Source organism: Prionailurus viverrinus, chromosome D3 (assembly GCF_022837055.1).
Source record: "Prionailurus viverrinus isolate Anna chromosome D3, UM_Priviv_1.0, whole genome shotgun sequence".
NCBI classification, from domain to species: domain Eukaryota; kingdom Metazoa; phylum Chordata; class Mammalia; order Carnivora; family Felidae; genus Prionailurus; species Prionailurus viverrinus.
In genome coordinates, this window is record NC_062572.1 from 47,053,461 (window position 1) to 47,075,805 (window position 22,345).

The following is a 22,345-nucleotide window of genomic DNA, read 5'->3' on the forward strand; positions in this document are numbered from 1 at the left end:
ACTTTGAAGTTGTTTGAAGCTAAAAGAGCTTTCAAAGGTAGCAGAGACAGAAAGAGCTTCACTTCTTTTGAAATAAACTTCTGGAGAACTCATCAGAATTTGAAAGGACTGTGGGACAGATGTCCCAGTGCTCACATAAGTAGTGAGGGGGTTTGAAGTGGTATATGTGACCTGCAGAGATTCTCCCGAGACTCCTTTGAAATTCTGTTGGTTTCCCCTAATTGGAGCCAGCTGACTGTGGGGTCACGGGTGGCCTCAAGGCAGGTGGCTCCTGCCTGGCTTGGCGGTGGCCCTGAGTGGGTCAGCCAGCCCTGTGGGAGGGAGGGATCACCGAGCAGCCTTCCATCCTTCCCGGCTCCCTTCTGGAAGACAGCCCCACTCCTTCTTGTGAGCCGTAGTTCTGGAAGAGGCGAGACACGAGAATGAATCTGCCTTTCCAAAGTGCCACCTCAGACTGTGTAGTGTAGACCTTGCCCCGTTCCTTACCTACCACCTCCTGGCTCTGAGGCCTTGGGCAAATTACACACCATGTTGGGACCTCAGTTTCTCCATTTGTAAAATGGAAGTCAGAGTAGTACCTACCTTACAGGGATGTGGTTAGAAGTAACACAAAGAGGGGGGCACCTGCATGGCTCAGGTCATGATCTCGTGGTTCATGAGTTCAAAGCCCGATAATTGGGCTTGCTGCTGTCAGCACAGAGCCTGCTTCAGATCCCCTGCACCTGCCCCTCCCTTGATTGTGCTCTCTCAAAAATAAATAAAACCCTAAAACACACAAACACACACACACACACAGAGGGGCACCTGGGTGCCTCAGTCGGTTAAGCATCTGACTCTTGATTTCGGCTCAGATCATGATCTCACAGTTCCTGAATTCGAGCCCCATATCGGGCTCTGAGCTGACAGCTGGGACCCCTCTTGGGATTCTCTTTCTCTCTCCCTGCCCTTCCACTGCTCATGCCAGCACACTGTCTCAAAAATAAATAAACATTAATTTAAAAAAGTAAACCAAGATATCTATAAAGCCTTTGGCAGAGTGCTTGGTATGTAATGTTCAGAAGATGAAATAGAAGTGTAACCAGGATCTGTCAGCATTTTGATCTGGTGTGATGTTCCTCCTGAGAGCCTTAGTGCTGTTGGAAGGAATGTCTGAGCACCCTCAGCGTGACTGTCCCCTTTCTTCCACACCTTCGCTTTGGCCTCTGGAGGGTTGGGTGGCAGGGATGCTTCCAAGCCTTCTACTCCATGTTTCTGGGTTCTAAGACCACTCAGCCAAGGCTCCTTAGGCAGCATGTTGATGGGCCTTGGTTCCCTTTATGCCCCCCATGCTTTTTATTAGTCTAAATGCAGAAGCCAACTGCTGGGTTTTTATGAACCTGGGGAAATGGGCTCTTGATGATTATGAGGCATTAAATCTTAGAGCCAATTTAATAGGCACAGACCAGCATCAGAGTGAGCCTTACTTGTCCTGAATCTTGACGGGCTTCAGGTTTGAAGGACACGTGTCCGAATCCAGGAACAGAATGTCTCAGACTGAGCAGGGCTGTTTCAGGTTATAGAGCAAAGATGAAAACCTTTTTTCACATGTGTTGGCTGCAAAGAAGGCAAGAGTTTGCACTTCCCTTTAGGGATGATCAGATAGTGTTGCACATGATGGGTGTCTCCTGGGCTTTGCTAACATGTGACCTGGGCAGCTGGGCAGTCCCCTCACCTGGATTAGTGATCGCCTTAGGTCCCTCTCAGTGCTAACACCCAGCAAGACTTCCCTGGTTTGCTCCTCCTTGGCCCCACCTAGCCTGAGCAAGGGTCTTTCCTCCTTCTTGCTCCCACGACACCTTGAACACACCTGTTGGGGCATTCTCCATTTTTTAAATTCTCTCCTAATGTGTCTCGCCACCAGATTGTTCTTTTTAAAAAAAAAAAATTTTTTTTTTAAATGTTTATTTGTATTTTAGAGACAGCATGGGCAGGGGAGGGGCAGAGAGAGGGAGACACAGAAACGGAAGCAAGCTCCAGGCTCCGAGCTGTCAGCACAGAGCCTGTCATGGGGCTCGAACCCACGAGCTGTGAAATCATGACCTGAGCCAAAGTCGGATGCTTAACCAACTGAGCCACCCAGGCGCCCCTCTGCCAGGTTGTTCTTGAAGGCAACACTATGCTCTTTTCATCCTGGATTCCCCAGCACCTTGTCTCAGGTGTGTAACAAGTGATGAATGAATGGTTGAATGCATACCCAAAGGATGGTTTATAATCCTGGTGAGCTTTGTCCCAGGTGGTGTGGGAGAAGGTGTGGCATTGAACCTTCCCATGGTATATATGCTTTTCTTGTCAGCCCTGCATGTCTTTTTATTTGTGCCTCTATTTCTTGGTAAAGCTGTACGAAGTTTTTCTGTTTTGTTATTATCTAACTTATGACAGATCAAGGTGTTATTATTTTTCCTTGTGATTTTTAGGAATCTACCCAGCTTTCAGAGAGGGCTCTCACTTCTTTTTTTTTTTTTTTTTTTTTTTTTTTATGTTTATTTATTTTGAGAAAGAGAGCAGGGAGACAGAAAGAAAATCCCAAGCATGCTCCATGCTGTCAGTGCAGAGCCCAATGCAGGCCTTGATCTCATGAACTGTGAGACCATGACCTGAGCCAAAATCAAGAGTTGGATGCTTAACTGAGCCACCCAGGCCCTCTCACTTCTAGTCTGATGTCATCCCTCAGTTTCTGCCACTCCCTGACCCCAGCCACCTGGGGCTGGCCCCCACCAGACCTCCACCCACCACACGTACCTTCCCTGAACTTCTGGTTCCCCACGATTCCATTGGCCTTGTGTCCCTGCCGAATGGGCACAGCTCAGAGCTCACCTGCATTCCAAGCTCTGGCCTCTGAGAGTAATCTGGAAGTTTTAGAGCTATGTTTGCCCTGTCTCCATACTATGTCAGGAGCCACCCAGAACAGGGACCAAGGTTCTTCACTCTTCTTTGTCCCTGACACCTAGGACTGTGAACACTTGTGTGTATGTGATGGTGACACTAATAATGCCGACAATGCCATCTTGCTTAGATTCATATAATAGAGACGGCTGGATCTGGAGCCCTGCCTGTTTCCCCTGCCACCCCATTAACACCAGCCTTTGCTTGAGAACAGTGGTCTCTAATCTTTCTTGGGATCACGTAGACTTTCTTTTAGAAAAGAGTGGAAAATGGGCATATGGACATACACACATACATACTTCACCTCTGGTTTTAAAAGTGCACAGAACCCCTAGGAGGTCAGGCACCCAGGTTTAAGGATCTTGTGCTAAAGAATGACACCACTGAACATCCTTAGGGAAATAAAATGGTAGCTGATTGCATTTATTTTAGCCCACTGCTTTCTGAAAACATTGGTTACAAACAGTGTATCCCCCACCTTGCAGGTTGTTACGAATAGTTTATTTTCCACAATAACCACGCGGTATCACGCGGAAGCCCTGCCAATGAGGGGCCATTCAGACCCCTGGGACAGGCTCTTGCAAAGAATGCAATTCAACTGCTGTTGAACCCAGTTACATCTAAGTGAATATTCATGTGGTTTTAGGCACAGCTCTTGTGCCACAAATTCACTTTGGAAACCTTTCCTGAACAGCCTGGTAATTAGAACTGTGGTTGCTAATTACCTATACAATGAGGCAGATGTGCTAATAATATATTTTCAAAGGGCTCCGAAAGAGCTGTTAAAAAATTAAACTACCTCCCCAGATGCTGACAGGAACACAGAAGGACCTTAGAGCGGGTATTGTCTTCCGTCTTGCTTCTTGGATGCCTGAAAGTGCTCTCTGGTTCTCTCCTAGAAAACAGGATCAGCCTTTAATAAAAAGAGTTCTTTGCAAGTGTGGCTTCCTTTAGAGGCTAGGGAAATTGAAGTCTCAGAGCTCCAAACAAACAACACTTTGATGTGTACATCAGGGAGGCTGCCTGTTTGGCCTGCAGGGAGAAAGAGGGGGGGTGGGCAGTCAGCAGGTGGTGGGTGAAGCAAGTCAGCCTGGGTCCACCTTCCCTTCCCACCCGCTGCCTGTTGCTGTGGGCTGGACACAAACCAAAAGGAGCAGTTCAACCCCCATTAAAAACGAAAGGGACCAGCCCTGTAGTGAGGTGGGTGAGGTAGTCTGCACCCTGGCTCTCCTACCGTCTGGCTCTGGCCTGGGCGGTCCATCAAGCTCTCCGTCTCCGTAGCCCTGGTTGAGAGAAATTGAACCGGATCAATAGTTTTCAACATTGTGTTCCCTAGAGCTTCAAGGATCTCAGCAAGAGCCCTAGCAGCTCCATAAGCGGTTGATTTATTTTCCCCCAATCATATTTTTCTACCTAGATAGCTTACATATCTTAACATTTATATATCATATGTAAGTATTTTAACAGCGTGATTAAGTTGCAATTCACACCACCATCCATTTAAAGTATACTGTTCGGTGGGTTTAGCATATTCACTAAGTTGTGCAACTATCACCATTGTGTAATTAAAAAAATTTTTTAATGTTTATTTATTTTTGACAGAGCATGAGCAGGGGAGGGGCAGAGAGAGGGAGATACAGAATCTGAAGCAGGCTCCAGGCTCTAAGCTGTGAGCACAGAGCCCGATGCGGAGCTTGAACCCACAAACTGTGAGATCATTAACTGAGCCAAAGTCGGACACTTAGCTGACTGAGCCACCCAGGTGCCCACCATTGTATAATTTTAGAACATTTTCATCATCCCAAAAAAGAAACCCTGTGGCCATTAACAGCCACTCCCAATTCCCCCTACTTCCCACACCCAGCCCTAGACAACCACTAATGTACTGTCTGGACAGATTTGCCTGTTCTGGGCAGTCCATATAAATTGGAATCCCACAATATGTGGTCTCTTGTGTCTTCTTTCACTTAGCATCATGTTTTCAAGGTCCATCCATTTTGTAGCATGTGTCAGTACTTCATTCCTTTCTATTTTTTTTTATTAAAAAAAATTTTTAAGTTTATTTTAGAGGGAGAGAGCGAGAGCTGGGGAGAGGGGCAATGGGGGGGGAGAGAGAGAGAAAGAGAGAGAGAGAGAGAGAGAGAATGAATCTTAAGCAGGCTCCACCCTGAGCATGGAGACAAACATGGGGCTCGATCCCATGACCCTGGAATCACGACCTGAGCCGAAACCAAGAGTCAGATGCTCAACTGACTGAGCCACCCAGGTGCTCCAGTTCTTCATTCCTTTTTATGGCTGTGTAATATTGCATCTTACTCATCCGTTCATCCGTTGTTGGACGTTTGGGTAGTTTTCACATCTTGGCTGTTGTAAATCATGCTGCTTTGAACATTCACGTGCAAGTTTTTTGCATGGGTATGCTTTCGTTTCTCTTGGATTACATCTAGGAATGGAATTGCCACTTACATGGGGTAATTCTGTGTTTAACATTTTGAGGTATAATTTACGTTGTATAATATATACATACACAATAAAAGATGTACAAACAGTGCATGTATATATATCGTTGTATATAATATATATTTAATATATGCATAATGTATAATATAAGTAGTTGTATATAAAATGTTTTTAAAAATTGCAGTAAGAGCACCTGGGTGGCTCAGTTGGTTAAGTGTCTGATTTTGGCTCAGGTCATGATCTCACAGTTCGTGGGTTCGAGCCTTGCATCAGACTCTGTGCTGACAGCTCAGAGCCTGGAGCCTGCTTCTGATTCCGTGTCTTCCTCTCTCTCTCTGCCCCTTCCCCGCTTGCACTCTATCTCTCTCTCTCAAAAATAATAAAACATTAAAAAAAATTGCAGTAAAACATAAACTAATAGTGTTCTATAACCCTATCACATGGGTGACCATCTGTACATTAATTATGCATTAATTAATTTCTGCTGCCAGAGTAAGTTGATTTTTTTGTAACTAAGCTTCACCTGCCACATCTTTTTAATTGAATTGGGTCCTGAGATTTTTAGAAATGGTTACCATAGGCACATACTTATCTGTGTCAATTGAGATTATCTCTGTACTGTACAACCAAGACCAAAGAAGCAAATTAGATGCTAATGATCTTAAGAGTAGAAATGTCATCCATAATTCCTGGTTTCATATTGTTTGTACATCAAAATAGCTCTAATAGTGGTTGAGTTATAAGTACATTTTATATGGTCAATTTATAAAATTTATAATTTGTTTTATATTTTGGGATTTGACATAGATTCGTTTGAAAAAAAATGTGCTGCTCAAAAGTTTGAACCTCAGTGATCTGACAAACTCTGAGGTCCCAGCTTTGGTTTTGGACCTCATTCCCATTATGGCTTTGGCTTCTGTTGGCTTGCCAAGGGTCTCAGGGAAAGTCCCCCAGAGCGATGTTAATCTGACTCCCAGGAGCAGTTAAGATCCATCGTCGCCTCGCGTGGGCCACCTGTAGCTGCAAACAGTTGCCCCTGCTGTACTTAAGCATTTATTGAGTACTTACTATGACAAAGTAACACAGTTATTAAAGGGGTTTCAAAGAAGAGAAGACCTAGTTATGTGTCTTCAGGGTACTGGCAGTCTGGTTGGAGATACAGGGTGTAAAATAAGAATGAAATCATTCTACAAGTGTCTAGATAGGAGTATTTCCTAATACGGTGAAGATACCAAATGTAGGAATTCCGAAACAGTCAGGGGCAGCTTCACAGAGCAGGTGGTTCCACACCTGTAGGATTTGGAAGGATGAAGAGCAGGTGAAGCAGATTCTGAGTTTTCTGTTGAACTAAGATTTGGTGACCCTTGAGGCATTCCTTGCCCGATAAACCTGTTATGAGGCCGATTCGGAAGTCCCCGGTTCCTCTCAGCTTCCATAAAGGGAGTAAACATCATGGTGAAGGAGGAGCAGGCATTTTTAAAAAGCCTTCCAGAAAGGAATGAGATCACTTGGGCCCCTTGTTAGGAAAAAGGACGTAATTGCTTTGGAGCCGGGTGGACAAGGAAGCATCAATCTTTGTTTCCATAAACTGCTATTGAGCGTGGGCTGAGGTTAATCTGAAAAACTAGAAAATAAAGATTGATGAAACCCCATCAATCCTGAATTTGCTATAAATAATTGCATGCTGTTTCTGAGCTGTCAAAATCCATTTCTACTGAAGGCCCTTTGGAACAGGGAAAGGTCAAGCTGGAAACCAAGGGAGAAACTCAGGGGAGCGATTATGCTGGAAGGCAGCTTCCTAAAGGTCTTAAATACTGATGTGGAAGTAACCAGCCTGCCTGACTTCCTGCTGGTTCTAATTAAGTTAGCTCCCGTTGACCTCTCACCTTTCCGGAACTGGGACGCCTGGGAGAAGAGTGCACCTGTCGGCAGAGTTGGGCTTTCTCCTGGGGTGTGTGCACCCCAGTCTTTGTGCGGCAGACCCCACAGAGCCGGGCGTAGAGAGCCCTTATTTTGCTTTTGAATGGAAAATACGTATGTATCTGGCTTAGAAAGTCTTTCACCTGCGTAGGCATTCTTGCAAAGGGACCAGTAAGTCCTCCTAGTGATTGGGAAAGAAAGGTGCGGTCACCCATGCCCAGGCCATTGTCAGCGTGGAGTATTTAAGAGAAGGCCCCGTCCTGAGTGCAGAGAAGAGGGTCTGGGATGAAACACGCTTCCTGAAGAGGCTTGAGATGTCCATCAGACACGATTCGGTGCTCGTGGGCCTTCAGAAGGCTCAGGAAACGGTTACAGTCAGCCTCTTTCTGAGGAAGCGACCCCAGCCTCTGCATCTGCACCCTCCTCTCCCATCCGAAGCCCTGCAGTGTTCCTGCACCTCTTCTGTTCTTCTGGTGTCAGAAGGAAATGCTGCACGAGTGTGCTTGCACACACACTTGTGTGGTGCCAACCCCAGCCCCACCCATCTGGTCCAGCTCCTCCTGGAACCGACCCTGTCCGTCTTATCGGGGGCCTGTTTCCTGGCTCCTTTTATAGGTTCTTCCCTGACTTTGCTTCAGAGGATCCCTCTATGTCTTGTGCTTACTTACCTGGTGGCCCATCCTGTTCAGCCCTGGTAAGGCATGTGTCTGAGAAATCCACTCTGAGTTTACCTTTTGACTCTCCCACAATAGTCTGGTTGCCTCTTCCCAGTTAAATCTCGGTTCTCCTTTGAGCTCACTCATGCCCTCCCTTGTCTCCCCCGTACTCTGTACCTAGTCTGTGCTGGCCTTAAACTCTGGACCAGGTGCTGGATTCCCAGTCACCCTTCCCACCTGGCTCAGGGAATCCCTTCTGCAGAGAACACCTGGATTTGAGGGCTTGAATTCTGAAGGCTATCCAGAACATATGTGAGTTGGCACTGTGCTTCTTGCACTGGTTACATTAGATTGACAGAGCTATTTTCTTCCAGGCTGAAGCCAACCCTTTTATTTTTGAGTCATTTTCCATTGCTCGTGTCTCTTTCCCACCCTCAACCTGTCGGGGCTTGGTCCCCCTTGTCTCCCCACCACCCCCTCATTGGTATCTAGCATGTTTCATAGCAAGGACAGCATCACTTATCTCTCAGCCACACAAACCCCAAACCTCTCTGGATCCTAATTTTTTTTTTCTTTTCAACCTATAAGCCTGCTTTTGGTTTTTGCTTTTGCACATTTGGCCACCTTGTTCCCTCCAGCTGCAGGGCAAGTCCCCTCCCTTCCCTCCAGGATGAGGCTGGGCCCGGATTAGGATGCAGCACTGTCACTGAGCCTGTGGCCCTGGCCAGCCCCTTTATTTCCTGATACCTGGAGGATGTCCCAGGAGATTGGACCGGTGCCTTGCGGTAGCCAGTGTGCTGTGTCAGACTGCTGTCTTCTGACCTCCCTGTCCACTGTCTTTGTCAGGGCAGTTTGAACTTGTCCCCAGAGGGAATCGTCGTGGATCTTCATACTGGGGAATGACGTGATGGAAAGGGTGTTTTGTAAGATTAGGGTGGTGGTGGGCAGGGTGGACCCAGGCCTCTGAGGAGTGAATACCTGGCCGGTTACTAAATCCTGCCAACAGGTCTGTCTCCGAACAGCCCTAAATACCAAGATGACCTCACACCTTGGTTTTCCAGGATTTGTTGAGTTTGATGAGAGCTTTGAAGCGAAAGTAAACTCAGGAAGCCCAGTGCCTTTGTATTCTCTGGAAACATTTAAAGTTGCTTTCTTGACCTGCGTATAAAAATGTAGAAACAGATCTTATTTGAACAAGCTGATTGCAACACTTAGTGGATGGATTTTAAAATTTGATTTTTGCCTGATTCATCAGCTACAAGCTTTAAAACATAGCCACTTTGGGGGCGCCTGGGTGGCGCAGTCGGTTAAGCGTCCGACTTCAGCCAGGTCACGATCTCGCGGTCCATGAGTTTAAGCCCTGCGTCAGGCTCTGGGCTGATGGCTCAGAGCCTGGAGCCTGTTTCCGATTCTGTGTCTCCCTCTCTCTCTGCCCCTCCCCCGTTCATGCTCTGTCTCTCTCTGTCCCAAAAATAAATAAAACGTTGAAAAAAAATTAAAAAAAAAAACATAGCCACTTTGAAAGTCCGTTTCCATTCTTCCTTTTCTTAAGATAATCTGTTTTCCTTCTTTTACAAGGAAGACTTCCATGATCTGCCAGGGGAGGGGGGTTGCATGTTTCTGTCTGTATCCCAGGTATGGGGTATGGATCTGGCTTTAGGCACACAAGCTGTTATGGGCAAAGGAGGTTTTTCCTTGCACAGGCAAGCCAACTGTGTGCCTTTTGCTCACAGGCATTGCAAGGACTGACTGGCCCAGTAGGGTGTTAGTGGATCACCCCAGCCTGGTGTCCGGGCCCAGCTAGTCTGCCACCGTGATGGCAGATTTCGTGGCTCTCCTCTGGGATTTCCTCCACAGTCTGACAGGCAGCCGTTGCCAGGTGAGCACGTAAGGGCCATGATGAGTCCATCACCACCTTTGCTGCTGGACAATGCTTTAGATCCATGGAAAGCAGAATTAAGCATGGCTCTAAGAAACATGTCTTTGTGCTAAAGCTATGGCCAATTTTGCTCTAAGACTATGGATGTAGCTTCTTTTAAGAGGTGACAGCTGACTTTTCTTTCTTCATCTGTGAACGCATACGTATTGGTGGAGAAGAAGTTTGCTTCTTCACTGAGCACACTCTAATTTGACTTCTGCTAAAGGAGCATCTGGAATCTTGACTTTGACATTTGCCAAATCATGAACGAAATTATCATAACTTAGTTGCTGAATCTGGAGAGTAAGCTCATGATGTCGTGGTGTTAACAACTCAGAGCTATGTTAGAGAAATGAAGGGAGTGCATGTTAGAGGTGCACTTGGCTTTCAGAGAGCCTACTGTTTGAAAACCAGCATTTTCACAAAAGATATCAATGAAAGTGTAATACTTGGATATATGGAGGTTCTTCTCCCTAGGGTTCCTTTAAGTAGTAGGCTCCCATAGTAAATAAGTTTACCAATTATAGATTTAGACTCTGCTTTCCAAGAACACCTTTTCTGCATGAGCTGAGCGCTATTTTTAGAACAAAAGAATATGTCTGTGATGTGGAGATACAAGAAAACAGGGTAGGATTTCAGGACATTTTACAGAGATTTTCTATCTGCTAAAAAGGTCAGCTAGTTTCTAGGCTAGTGGGCTCCCTGTCTTGCTGGGCCATAATTGGGCCCCTTGGAAGCTTTGAACTCTAAGTCCGAAAAGAAGACTAGGAGATGAAGGCTCCCGTAGTCTCTTGGTTGAAGTGGGACTTCATGTCCAGCCCTGTCTCCTTGCCCACAGCCGGGCACCACCAGCTTTACCTGGGGAAGGGGGTCTGTATCCTGATAGTCTTCAGAGTTTTCTGAGACCCCAGAAATATCTCAGACCACTGCTCCCACACCTGCAGGTTGACATTGTGAACCTGTGGACATCGGGATCAGGCCTCGAGGTGAGGTTGGAGCCCTGCTTCTTGCTTCCGCTGGTGGCCCTTGATCCCTCTCCTCCCATCTCTGCTGACCACCGCCTTTCTTGCTTGCTGGTCCATAGCCAGAGAACAGGGTACCCAGCCCTAGGGACGGCTGCCCAGCCTGGGAGAGAATCCTGGATTCCCTATTGGCTCCCATTCTTCTATCCTGCTCAGATGCTGCAAGTGTCCCCAGTGATGGAGACAAAGTGCAGCTTTATCCCAAGGCGGAGTGCTGTTCCCACTGCCCTTGCTTTTCCTTTCCACCCCTTGCTTTTCCTTTCCGTGGTTTCAATCATTGACAAATCTTTATATTTACATTTATAATTAGATGTGGAACTAGCAAAGAGCCTGAGAGGATATACACCAGACTCTTGGGTTTTTTTGTTTTTGTTTTTTTTAATGCTTGTTTATTTTTGAGAGAGAGTGAGTGGGGGAGAGGCAGAGAGAGAGGGAGGCACAGAATGTGAATCAGGCTCCAGGCTCTGACCTGTCAGCACAGAGCCCGACACGGGGCTTGAACTCATGAACTGTGAGATCAAGACCTGAGCCAAAGTCGGATGCTTAACTGACTGAGCCACCAGGCGCCCCCACATACACCAGACGTATAAAGAGTGTCCTCTGGCCCTTGGGGTTTGCTTTTCATTTCTTAGTTTCTACTTCATACATTTCCTGATTTGATTTTTTTTTTTTTTTACAGTGAGATATATTACTTTTATAGTCACAAAAGCAGTACAAATTCCACTTGGGAAAATGAATGTTTAATAAGCTCAAAGAGAAGAAACTCATTTTAAACATCACGTCTTCTACCTGCCAACTGCCCAGCTGTCCCTTCTCCCTTCCCACCGTCCCACTAGATAAGCGTCTGCTGTCTCCCTCTACTTCCTGTTGCAGTGAGGCATTGGGAAGCTTCCTGAGGGTGACTTCTGGCTTCTGTTGACCAGACTGGGAATTCATATATTGAATAGGAAGAGCCTACCAATAGTTGTGCATAGAAAAGCATTGAGTGGAAGGTCAGGTGCTTTCTGGGAAAAGTCTGTAAGAACCCACCTGCCTGTTGATGGAGTTTGTCGTTGCATTCAGCCAGCCTGAACTGCGTACCTACTGTTTGCTGAACATGCTCCATCCCTAGGCCACAAAAGTGGTCCCTTCCCTAAGCCAGCCTATTGTCTAGTGTGGTTCAGTTTTGTCTGAGGGAGAGAGAGACAGACATAGGTAACAAAGCAAATAAACTACAAGTGTGCACATGTCTTGTGACCATGTTAATAGGTTATTTTTATGGTTGTTGTGTTTTTCCTTTTTTGGGTCATAATAACTGTCTGAACGGATCTGAGGTAGCCATGACCTCAGCTTGCCCATTAGCTGTGTAGCAGGTATCCGTGATGCCCTCACTTCTTCACACGTGTGAAGACATAACTGTGCCTGCCAGTGGCCCATCTTATAGCCAGGAAGGGGGCTCCTTACATGGGGGAAAACTGGAGCCACAGAGGAAATTGCCTTTTTGTTAGGATAGCATTGGTTGGCCCAGATGGCGTACGTCCCTTCTTGCTCTCAAAACTCATGTTTTGATCTCAGATTTTTAACGGGCCCCAGGGTTCTGGTGGGCAGTCAAGGGAGAGAGCATTGATCCAGCCTTACTCCCTCATTTGACACTGAGCCTAAGGCCAGGGGCCATTTTCCTTGTCAAATGCTGGTCCTGTCAGTGTCACATGCTGTCCCCTGTGGTGCCCTCTGCCTAATGTTGGCTTTTGGGCCAAGCTGCTTCTTCAGGTCACCCCATAGGGGGATTGGCCTTGATCATCTGGCCCAGGATGACCCTGCCTGGCCTCACTGATCAGCAGGGACAGCAGCGAGCCCAGAGTCCAGCTCTGGTGAGGTTCTTTGGGCAGTTGCCCCCCTGCCCACATCAGCGTGTTCTCTCTCTCTCTCTCTCTCTCTCTCTCTCTCTCTCTCTCTCTATGAGATACTCTGCTTACTCTGCTAAGAAGAGATGGCCTTTTTCCAGAAGCTCTGATGAAGATGTCCCGGGCACGGCTCCCACCTTGCCCCTTACTCTCCTGGGGTCCCCAGAATCACTGCTGACTGGGCCGGCAATAGGTATGGCCAAGACTTTGAGGGTGGCCAGGCGGCTGGGCCCACTTGCCCCACCCCATCAGTTTGTGTGGGTAGTCATTGCTCTTGCCCTGAAAGTGGAGCTGCTGACATTTTGGTGCCTAAAAGACACTTTCAGAATCCTGGCCCTGGGTCTTCCCTTGTCCAGTCCCCTGTTAGCCCGGTCACTTGTTTTTCTGTGTGATATTTTTCTCTTCTCCTAGTGACCTTTCCTTAAGTTTTCAGTGTAAGTGGATTTATTATAACCAGCCCTGGGTCCCAGGAGCTCACAGTGACTTCCTCTGCAGTGAACCATCAGCCCTAATGATAAAGTGGATTAATTTGGTCCAGGTAGGTGTATCCAGATAGGCAGTCTTGTCATGAATTAGCATTTCCTTATCTAGACAGAGTCCAGCGTTCGAAAGATACTGGGGACTTTAGGGAGGCTGGCATGTACAGTCGTTGAATGTGAGCCACGTTGGCCTCAAAAGTGTTAAGGGACAGTGTGGAAAGGCCCAAATCATGACCGTCAGACTGGGCAGGGAACCTTGAGTTCTGACGACTCGCCCTGAGGACCAGTCATGGACTCTTCCCATTCGACCATGTCCACACGTAATGCTTGGGCTCTTACTTAATGTCTACTTGCTTAAGAAGAAGGCCAAGTATTCTTTTTCAGTCATTAAAACCTGCGAAGACCCCTGCTTGTTAACTGTGCCTGATGAGGAGGAGTTTGCATGGTAATGGACTTAGTTTATGAGGCAGATTGCAGGGTGAAAAGTGCCCGGTGAAGCTTGGCCACCTTCCCTAAGCTTTCTCTTCCATTTCAGGCTTTCGGAGATAGAAAGCAAAGGGAGAGGTTATTACATACCTTGAAAGGATCTAACAAGGGGCAGAGATGAGCACTGCTGGGTTAACACCACGGGGCATGCCCTCGTGGCAGTGAACAAAGGCTTATTTTATGTGGGAAGGGCAGGCACTGCATTTTTGTTTTCATGGTGCCTTTTGACCATAATGTTCTTTGCAGACTCTGTGTGTCCATCTCAAAGAATACAGTTGACCCTAGGGGCGCCTGGTGGCTCAGTCGGTTGAGTGTCAACTCTTGATTTCTGCTCAGGTCATGATCTCAGGGTCATGGGATTGAGCCCTATGTTCCATGCTCAGCGCAGAGCCTGCTTAAGATTCATTCTCTCTCTCTCTCTCTCTCTTTCTTTCTTGCTCTCTCTTTCTCTGTCCCCCTCTCCTTCTGCTGCCTCCCCTGGCCTTCTGCCCTTGTCCTTATCTGTTCTCTCTCTTAAAAAAAAAAAAAAACAAAAAAAACAAACAAACAGTTGACCCTAAACAACATGGGGGTTTAGGGGCACTGCCCCCCCCCTTCCCCTGCCCCAGTGCGCAGTGGAAGATTTGTTATGTTATTTTTTACTCCCCCCAAACCACTAATAGCCTATTGGTGACTAAAGCCTTACTGATAACAAATAGTCGACTAACACATATTTTGAATGCTATATGCATTATATACTGTATTATAATAAGGGAAGCTAGAGACAAAATGTTACAATCATAAGGAAGAGAAAATACACTTACAGTACCGTTTGGTGTTTATCAAAGAAACTTCACATGTAAGTGGACCTGCACAGTCAGTCCTGTGGTGTTCAAGGGTCAAGTGCAGATTGTTTGGTCCCATTCATGAAGAAGGGAGTCACATCCACTGAATTTAGAGGAACAAGTACGTATCTGGGTTTGGGGATTTTTTTTTTTCCCCTTTAAGGAATCCAGACCTTAAATTCCTGTGTGTGTGTGTGTGTGTGTGTGTGTGTGTGTGTGTGTGTGAGAGTGTGTGTGAGAGAGAGAGAGAGAGAGAGAGAGAGAGAGAGAGAGAGAAACTATACCTGTTCAGCTCATGAAGAGAATATCAAATGTATTGACTTTTAAAAAACAAATCCTGGGCACATGGCTGGCTCAGTCAGTAGAGCATGTGACTCTTGATCTTAGGATTGTGAATTCAAGCTCCATGTTGGGCATACAGATTACTTTTTTTTTTTTTTTAATTTTTTTTTTCAACGTTTATTTATTTTTGGGACAGAAAGAGACAGAGCATGAACGGGGGAGGGGCAGAGAGAGAGGGAGACACAGAATCGGAAGCAGGCTCCGGGCTCTGAGCCATCAGCCCAGAGCCTGACGCGGGGCTCGAACCCACGGACCGTGAGATCGTGACCTGGCCGAAGTCGGACGCTTAACCAACTGCGCCACCCAGGCGCCCCTACAGATTACTTTTTAAAAATCCTCATAAATGTATGGAAAGATATATTTGAATTTGGTTATTTTTCAAATAAGCACCTTTCTTTTCTGGTATAGGAAGAGCTGCAGGCAGCTTTTTGATAGGGAAATTATCAGATTGTGTGCTTTTGTGAACAGACCTATCTTTCCAGGGTGAACATCCTGGTCTCAATGTTGGACGAGAGCCTGTGGGGTCCCAGTTGCCCACAAGGGTCTCGTGTGTTCACCATGGGATTCACTTGGCATTTGCAGCTGGAGTGCTGGCCATGCCGTTCTTGGAGAGCATGGGAGGCAGCCCCAAATGCTGGAGGAGATTGAGGGGTTATTAATGAAATTCCTTGGAGGTTGTTCCATGGATTCCCCCTTGAATATGAGCTGCTTGAGGGCAGGAGTCCAGCCTGGGTCTGCTCTGTGTTCCCCACAGGTCAGGCTCATAGTTTGTGTGGGTCAGCACAGGGTGTGTTGAGAAAATGCACAAGCCTGGCCTTTGCTGGGGCCTTGGGTTGTATCTTTGCTCCCCAAGGAGCCAACCCCAGAACTTCTCAGTGGACCTCTGTTAGGATAATTGTAGGAGGGGAGGAGGCTTTGAGGTTGCTCTGTCACCCACCCTGGTTGTAGATTGTGCAGAACATGAAAATGTCTATTTACTGGCCGTCTGAAAATGCTGTTCCACAAAAGAAGGCTCAGAGTGTAACAGAATTTGTTGAGATTTCCAGGATCTGAAACCTATACTTTATAGGCCTGTGGATGTAAATTAGGTCTAATGACAATTTAGGTGTGCATACTTAATATTTGACTTTTGATTTAAAAAGTCATAAGATTATCCAGAGATCAACAGACTAAACATTTCAGTGACTCCCTTCTAGCTGTGGAGGAGAATACTGGTGTTAAGTGAGAAGGTTGGGGGTGCTGATTTTATAGATGACCAATGCATCAGCAAAGGTGCCATGTAGTTATGCTTAGAGGGTATAGGTAGGTGTTGAAGGAGCATGTGCTGCTCGTGGGCTCAGGCACAAGGCATTTTGAGTGCCCCGGCTACTGACTGGGGTTGGAGGAGGGGCCAGAGCTAGGACAGCCAGCCTAATCCTAGACAGTTGGGCTGGGATGAGGGAATGGTGGGGGAGGTGCCAGGTCAGAGTGCAGCCTCAGTGGGGGGGAACTGGCGTGTCATGAAAAACCCAGTAGCGGGGTGCCTGGGTGGTTCTTTTGGTTGAGTGTCCAACTTTGGCTCAGGTCATGATCTCAGGGTTCATAAGTTCAAGCCCCGTGTCGGGCTCTGTGCTGTCAGCTCGGAGTCTGGAGCCTGTTTCGGTTTCTGTGTCTCCCTGTCTCTCTGCCTCTCCCCCACTCGCACTGTCTCTTTCTCAAAAAAAAAAAAAAAAAAAAAAAAAAAAGTAGCTACTGATCATTTTTTGTCCTGTGCCAGGGACTCTCTGTTTCTTAGTTATTCTCCTTTTCCTATTTCATAGATGAGGAAACTGAGGCTCAAAGATTAAGGACTTTTCTAAATATCCAAAGCTCCTGAACCCCAGGACTGAAACCTGAGTTTGTCTGACTCAGAGTGCATGGTCCTTGTGGAAGTCCACCTGCCTCTGGATGGGGAATGCGGGGGGCCCGATCCCCTAGAGCTGTGATGTGGGGGGGTATGACTGACTGGGTATCTGCCCTATACCAGCCTGGGACTCTGTACCAAGCAAATATAGTACCCAGAAGGGCTGTGCGTCAACTGAGGGTCCAGATATGTCAAAACCACAGCTGCAAGGTGTTGTCACAGGGGCCCTGGGATAGCTGAGTCCCTGAAGTTATGGGGCTGTGCACAACAGTCCCCCTTACTAATGAATTGGCCACTTATAAACTATAAAATCCGTTCCCGTCCCCCTCAGCACCTGTGGACTCTCTCAGGTAAGACCATTGTCTCCTCACAACCATTGCCTCAGGTCTGGGCTGACTGTTAGAAATCTGGGAATACGATGGAAATGGAAATTTACTGTAAGTCAGTTGCAGAGTGACACTGCAGATCTTGCAAAAGGTCCAGTGTGTCAGGAAGACACTGAAGGTAGCGTTATAGAACTCTTGGTGCTCCCACACGGACAAATGAAGGTCTGAGAGAATGCCCGCTTACTGTTGAAGAGCAAAGACTGTTCTAGATGACTGCTTTAGAAAGGATTTGATACCAAAACATTAAGAAAGGTTCTTCAAAAATTGATGAAGCCCTTGAATAGTTGGCAAAAATGACCTTTCTGATTATCTTATTAAAAGTAAAACATAAAGCGAAAGGTAGTTGTTCAGAAAAAGTACACACAAGACAGAAGTTAAAACATGTTTCATTTTTTGTTCTTTAGGACAAATTAGAACATGGTTATAACTGCATTTTCTTAACCTAATTTTATCAAATGTATTATAAAATAGGCTTATCCTTCTCATTTTAGTCCCTTTTTTTCAAAGTAAAGACCCAATCGGATTTTTTCTATCCACCCTCCTCAGCCAAACCATTTATTATGAAATGATGGTCTTTGTTCAAATGGATTGGTTGTAAAGTTACCAGCCACCATGCAACCCTGGTCCCTATACCAGATATTCTGTTAACTAGGACCTGTTCTTATTTTAATCTGGCAAAAGAAACTAGATTAAGGAGGTTTTAGCAGATGGTTTGCAATTCTTTAGCAGCCCGGAAGAGTCCATATCTTGCCTAATCGTGCCCTGATATCTATTCTTACTGGTGTGTGAGAAACTGTCCTAAAGGAGTAATGTCTTCCAGAGATCACAACTTTTTTTTTTTATCACATCCTAATGATTTTCAGATTTTATTTAATATGACTTTAAAATTTAGTATTTATCAGTTAACCTGGTTCAGACCACTGATATTTGAATACTTAACAGTATTATCTAATGCTTTAGAAAAACTGCACACAGTATCCAAGTTATATACTATAAGAGGCACCTTGTCTTTTTTGAGGGAATCCTAGCATAAAAGGATCACCTTCCCTGATCACCACAAAGCGGCCCTATTAACCAGGGAGAATGCTCAGAACTCAGCAAGGCAAGATGGGCTTGGCATTCAGGGTGCAGGCTGGGAACATGGCAGCTTCTTTAAGATAGCTCGTGTCAAGTCTTTTTTTTTTATTTTTTAGAACAGTTTCAGATTTACAGAAATGTGTGATCCATTTTACAATGCGGTTTTAACTCCTAGGTTTTTCCCTCTCTCTGCAGACGTCGCCTCATTTCCCAGAGATCATCCTTGGAAACCCTGGAAGATATTGAGGAGAATGCCCCTCTACGGAGGTAAGTTTTTACTGTTGCATGTAAATGGCCTGCATTACAATACAGCAAAGTTTGATTTTTTGTTTTTTGTCCTTAATCTACAGAATTAAAATTTTAAAATAATGGCCTCATCTCCAGACTCATAGTTTGGAAATCCCAACCCTGAGGACCATTAGGGCACTATTAAATCTCAGTTATGTATTGGAAAAGCGCAGTTTGCATGTGGATTTGGGTGCTGTTTGCTTTTCAATTTGAAAGCTCCTGCTTGATGAAGACGAGCCCATTATTGTCTCAGCTTTTCTTAGGTTCAGTGACACAGTAATCAAGTCCTGGACTTCATTAGCAAGTGCCATCAGTAGTTGCTGGGGAAACTCAATTAGGATCGCCCTGGGAGCTTCTTTGGGGCTGAAAGTGATTTTTCCATTGGGATTAGAAAGGTGCTTGCGAGGCATCTGTGTTTGGGTGACGGCAGTTGCTGAGCTGTGCCAGGCCTCTGGCAGCTTTCCTTCCTCTAATCCTGCACCTTACCACCAACCCCCTTCTGTGCCTTGGTCCCCCTGGCCCTCCGTCAGTGAAGGAGCCGGTATTCACACAGGACTTCTCCTTTAGTCTTTGCGGCAGGGGAGCTAGGTTGGCCTGCTCCCGAAGGAGGTGAGGCAGCCTAGAACACGGCGGCTTCACAGGGCATGCGCCAAGGTTTCACGGGGCATGCGTGGCTGATGGCGCAGAGGGAGGCCCGCGGGAGAACGTGCGTTCCCATTGGCTCTCACCAGCTTTCGGAATCCATGTCTGCGTACCTTGTGCTTTAGGCCCTGGCTACGGCTGGGGAGTGCGGGCATTTGGGAGGGTGCCGGCATAGGTCTCACCCTGGAGCCGTTCCCTTTCCCGCCGGAGGTTTCACTCCCGGGTTAGTCCTGTCCACAGACCTCCTGGATGGAATGTGGAGCATAGACAGGTGGGGGGATCTGATCGAAAGTATTGGGTGACTGTGAGTCTCGCCGGTGATGTCATCCCAAAGAGAAAGTCCGGGCCACTTTTGAAGTCTTTCTGAAAACGTACGTAACCTCTGGGATCATCGTAGGGTGAGCATGTGGCTGTGGGATTAATGTGGCTTGGGTGCAAGTGTTCTTCTATCCCTTACTATTAAATGTTGAGAGAAGCTCTTTCCTGAAGTAGCCGTACAAAAAGCTGCATGAAAAGTCCACTTAAGGAGCTGGCTCTGGTCCAGAGTAATCCTCGAGAGTGGAGGAGAGAGGTTCTCAGGTGGCACTGAGCGGCTTTGGCATTTGGGCAGGTAAGGTCACTCCTGCCACAAACTGGAAATCAATGAATAGCACTAAAAAGCTCCTGGTATTTCTAGAGGCTGTGAGAAGCCTCGGTTAAAGCAGTGTGATAGCTGTGAGTCAAGGAAAACCAGGTAAAAAAAAATGTTACTGCATCCTTGGGGATTCCAGGTGGTTACAGCAGGGGTGGGGGAGGGCGAGGAGGAACTACGTGCTGTTTCTGGTCACGTTTCTGGTCACATGCCGCTTGGTCACCTCTGTACCCTCCTCTCAGAATCTCTCAGGCTGATCCTCTGCCCTCTACCCCTCGGCCCTACCATACCACGTTTGAGCATACTGAAAAGGGCTTATCTGCCTTAACTATAACTTTATCCAATGCTTACTTATAGAATACTATACTTGAATTCCAAAAAGTCTCATGTAAATATAAAATTTAAAAAACAAGTCTGAAACCAAAGGAATTTGGGCAGTTTGAGAAGGCTTTATTTTCCCTATTAGACTTTTCTGAACTTAAAAAAAGTTCTAATATTTACTTAGAAATGATGAACACTGGGTGATGTATGGAATTGTTGAATCAGTATATTGTACACCTGAAACTAATATAACACTGTTAATTATACTAGAATTAAAAATAATAACTACCTTAGAAATGTACTTATTCCTAGGAAGTAAAATTGACATGGTATAGAAGGGATGTTAGTTTGGGAGTCAGGGGGCCTGAATTCTTGGTCTGATCTTTCTACTAGCTGGTTATGGCCTTGGACATTTTATTTAGCTTCTCTGGGGCCTCAGTTTTCCCATCTGTAAAATGGGAGGGGAGGGGAAATTGATCTCTAAGGTCCTCTCCAGCTCCCAGTTTTGTGAAATGAATGTACCAGCAATGACACTGAACTGTTTTGGGAACTGTGGGGGTGGAAGGCTATTAGCCCAACTTGCTTTTAAACTCAGCACATTGAACAAATGGCTGCAAGGCATCTATTAAAAACCTTTTGCATAATTAAGTGTATCCTGTAATCAGTGCTAACAAGAAAGAGCTAATCTTTCATTAAATTAGTTTTTAATTTAATTCTATCCTAATTTAATTTTGCATCACTTAAAATGTATGTTTTTAAATGGGTACTGAAATTAATTCGTTCTTTGCTTAACCTGCCACAAGCTGAGTGCTTAGTCTTCCAGTTTCCTTGGCAATTGTTGCTAATGCCACAGTTCTCTTTTAAAGCATTTCTTAGATTCTCTGGTGGTTGAGTTGAATGCTTTAAAAAAAAAATGCATGACAACAAACAACTTGCTGAAGGAGAGGCTGGATTAATAGCATATTCCCTTATAATCATGTGCTGATATGTTATCTTTTTCAAAGGCTTGCTTGTCTCTGGCACATCACAGTTTGCTAGTAAGTTAGGGTCCTGCACCTACCTAGAATGAATTAAGCATTCACAGAGTATTTAGACTGAGGAGTTTTCCGCCTGCCTGGTGGTTACCTGGTATCCTAGTATTAAGGACTTGGGACATTGCTACGAGGTGCCCAGAAAAACCTCAGTTCAGTGGTGGCAAATTTGGCAGCTGTCTCCACCTGCTCCTATTTTTCAGCCTGTCTCAGTTGGCTACTGCACCATAAAATGTTAACTGACGCCCCCTCCCTTCCCTGTGAGTGGCAAAACCACCTGTGGCCCTTTTGCCACCTTCCAGTTCTAGCAGAAGATGGGGGGGGGGTAGTTTGTGTTCCAGCCTGAAGGGTAACAAACAGCTCTTCTTTTTGCAGGCATGGGAGGCAGAGAGAAGCTCAGGTCTTCTGTCTTCTGGGCTGGGCTAGGTACCAGCTTCCTGCTGCTGGGGGCAGGAGTACCTATCCACTACCACCACAGTCTAGCTCTTGGCTCACTGCCCTCCGTCTAGGTGGCTCAGGAGGCTCTCCTTTTTGGGAGGAAGCAGGGTAAGGGTGTGAGGACACTCCTGGATACTTAGGCCCTATCCAGAAACCAAAGGAAGCATAACCTTCTGCTTTCAGAGATTCTCCTCTCTCCAGGGGCTATGTCTCTAGAATCTTCTGCAGTGTGTGTGAGAGACAATTGGGGACCTTGGGTGAGCTGCAGCCTCAAAGAGTCATTTTGGAGATAGAACTGAGGCAGTTTAGGGTCCTGGGTCTGCTTCCGGGAAGCCGCCCAAAGAAGGCAGAGTGAGGTTCCATGCCCTTGAACATCAGTAAGACTAAATCTAACTTTGGAACCCTGGATTAGGAAGGGGTTGATGGGTACCGTCTATTCAAACCCTGCCTGAAGGCCACAGGAAGCATCTACTAAATACAGGTCTTTAAAAGAATCTGTCTTGGGGCGCCTGGGTGGCGCAGTCGGTTAAGCGTCCGACTTCAGCCAGGTCACGATCTCGCGGTCCGGGAGTTCGAGCCCCGCGTCAGGCTCTGGGCTGATGGCTCGGAGCCTGGAGCCTGTTTCCGATTCTGTGTCTCCCTCTGTCTCTGCCCCTCCCCTGTTCATGCTCTGTCTCTCTCTGTCCCCCCCCAAAAAAATAAATAAACGTTGAAAAAAAAAATAAATAAAAATAAAA

At 46.3% G+C, this 22,345-nt stretch overlaps 1 protein-coding gene across 3 annotated transcripts in view; it reads left to right on the top strand.

The window, feature by feature from the left end:
- Window positions 1–22,345, top strand: part of CABLES1 (Cdk5 and Abl enzyme substrate 1) — a 113,682-nt gene that overhangs the window by 29,272 nt on the left and 62,065 nt on the right. For 2 of the 3 annotated variants that reach the window (XM_047827373.1, XM_047827374.1), the window contains exon 2: window positions 18,453–18,524. In XM_047827373.1, the coding sequence (XP_047683329.1) occupies window positions 18,453–18,524 (72 nt within the window). Of the gene's footprint in view, window positions 1–18,452; window positions 18,525–19,340; window positions 19,559–22,345 lie in introns of those variants that run through there. The other variant, XM_047827375.1, reaches the window with a different exon arrangement.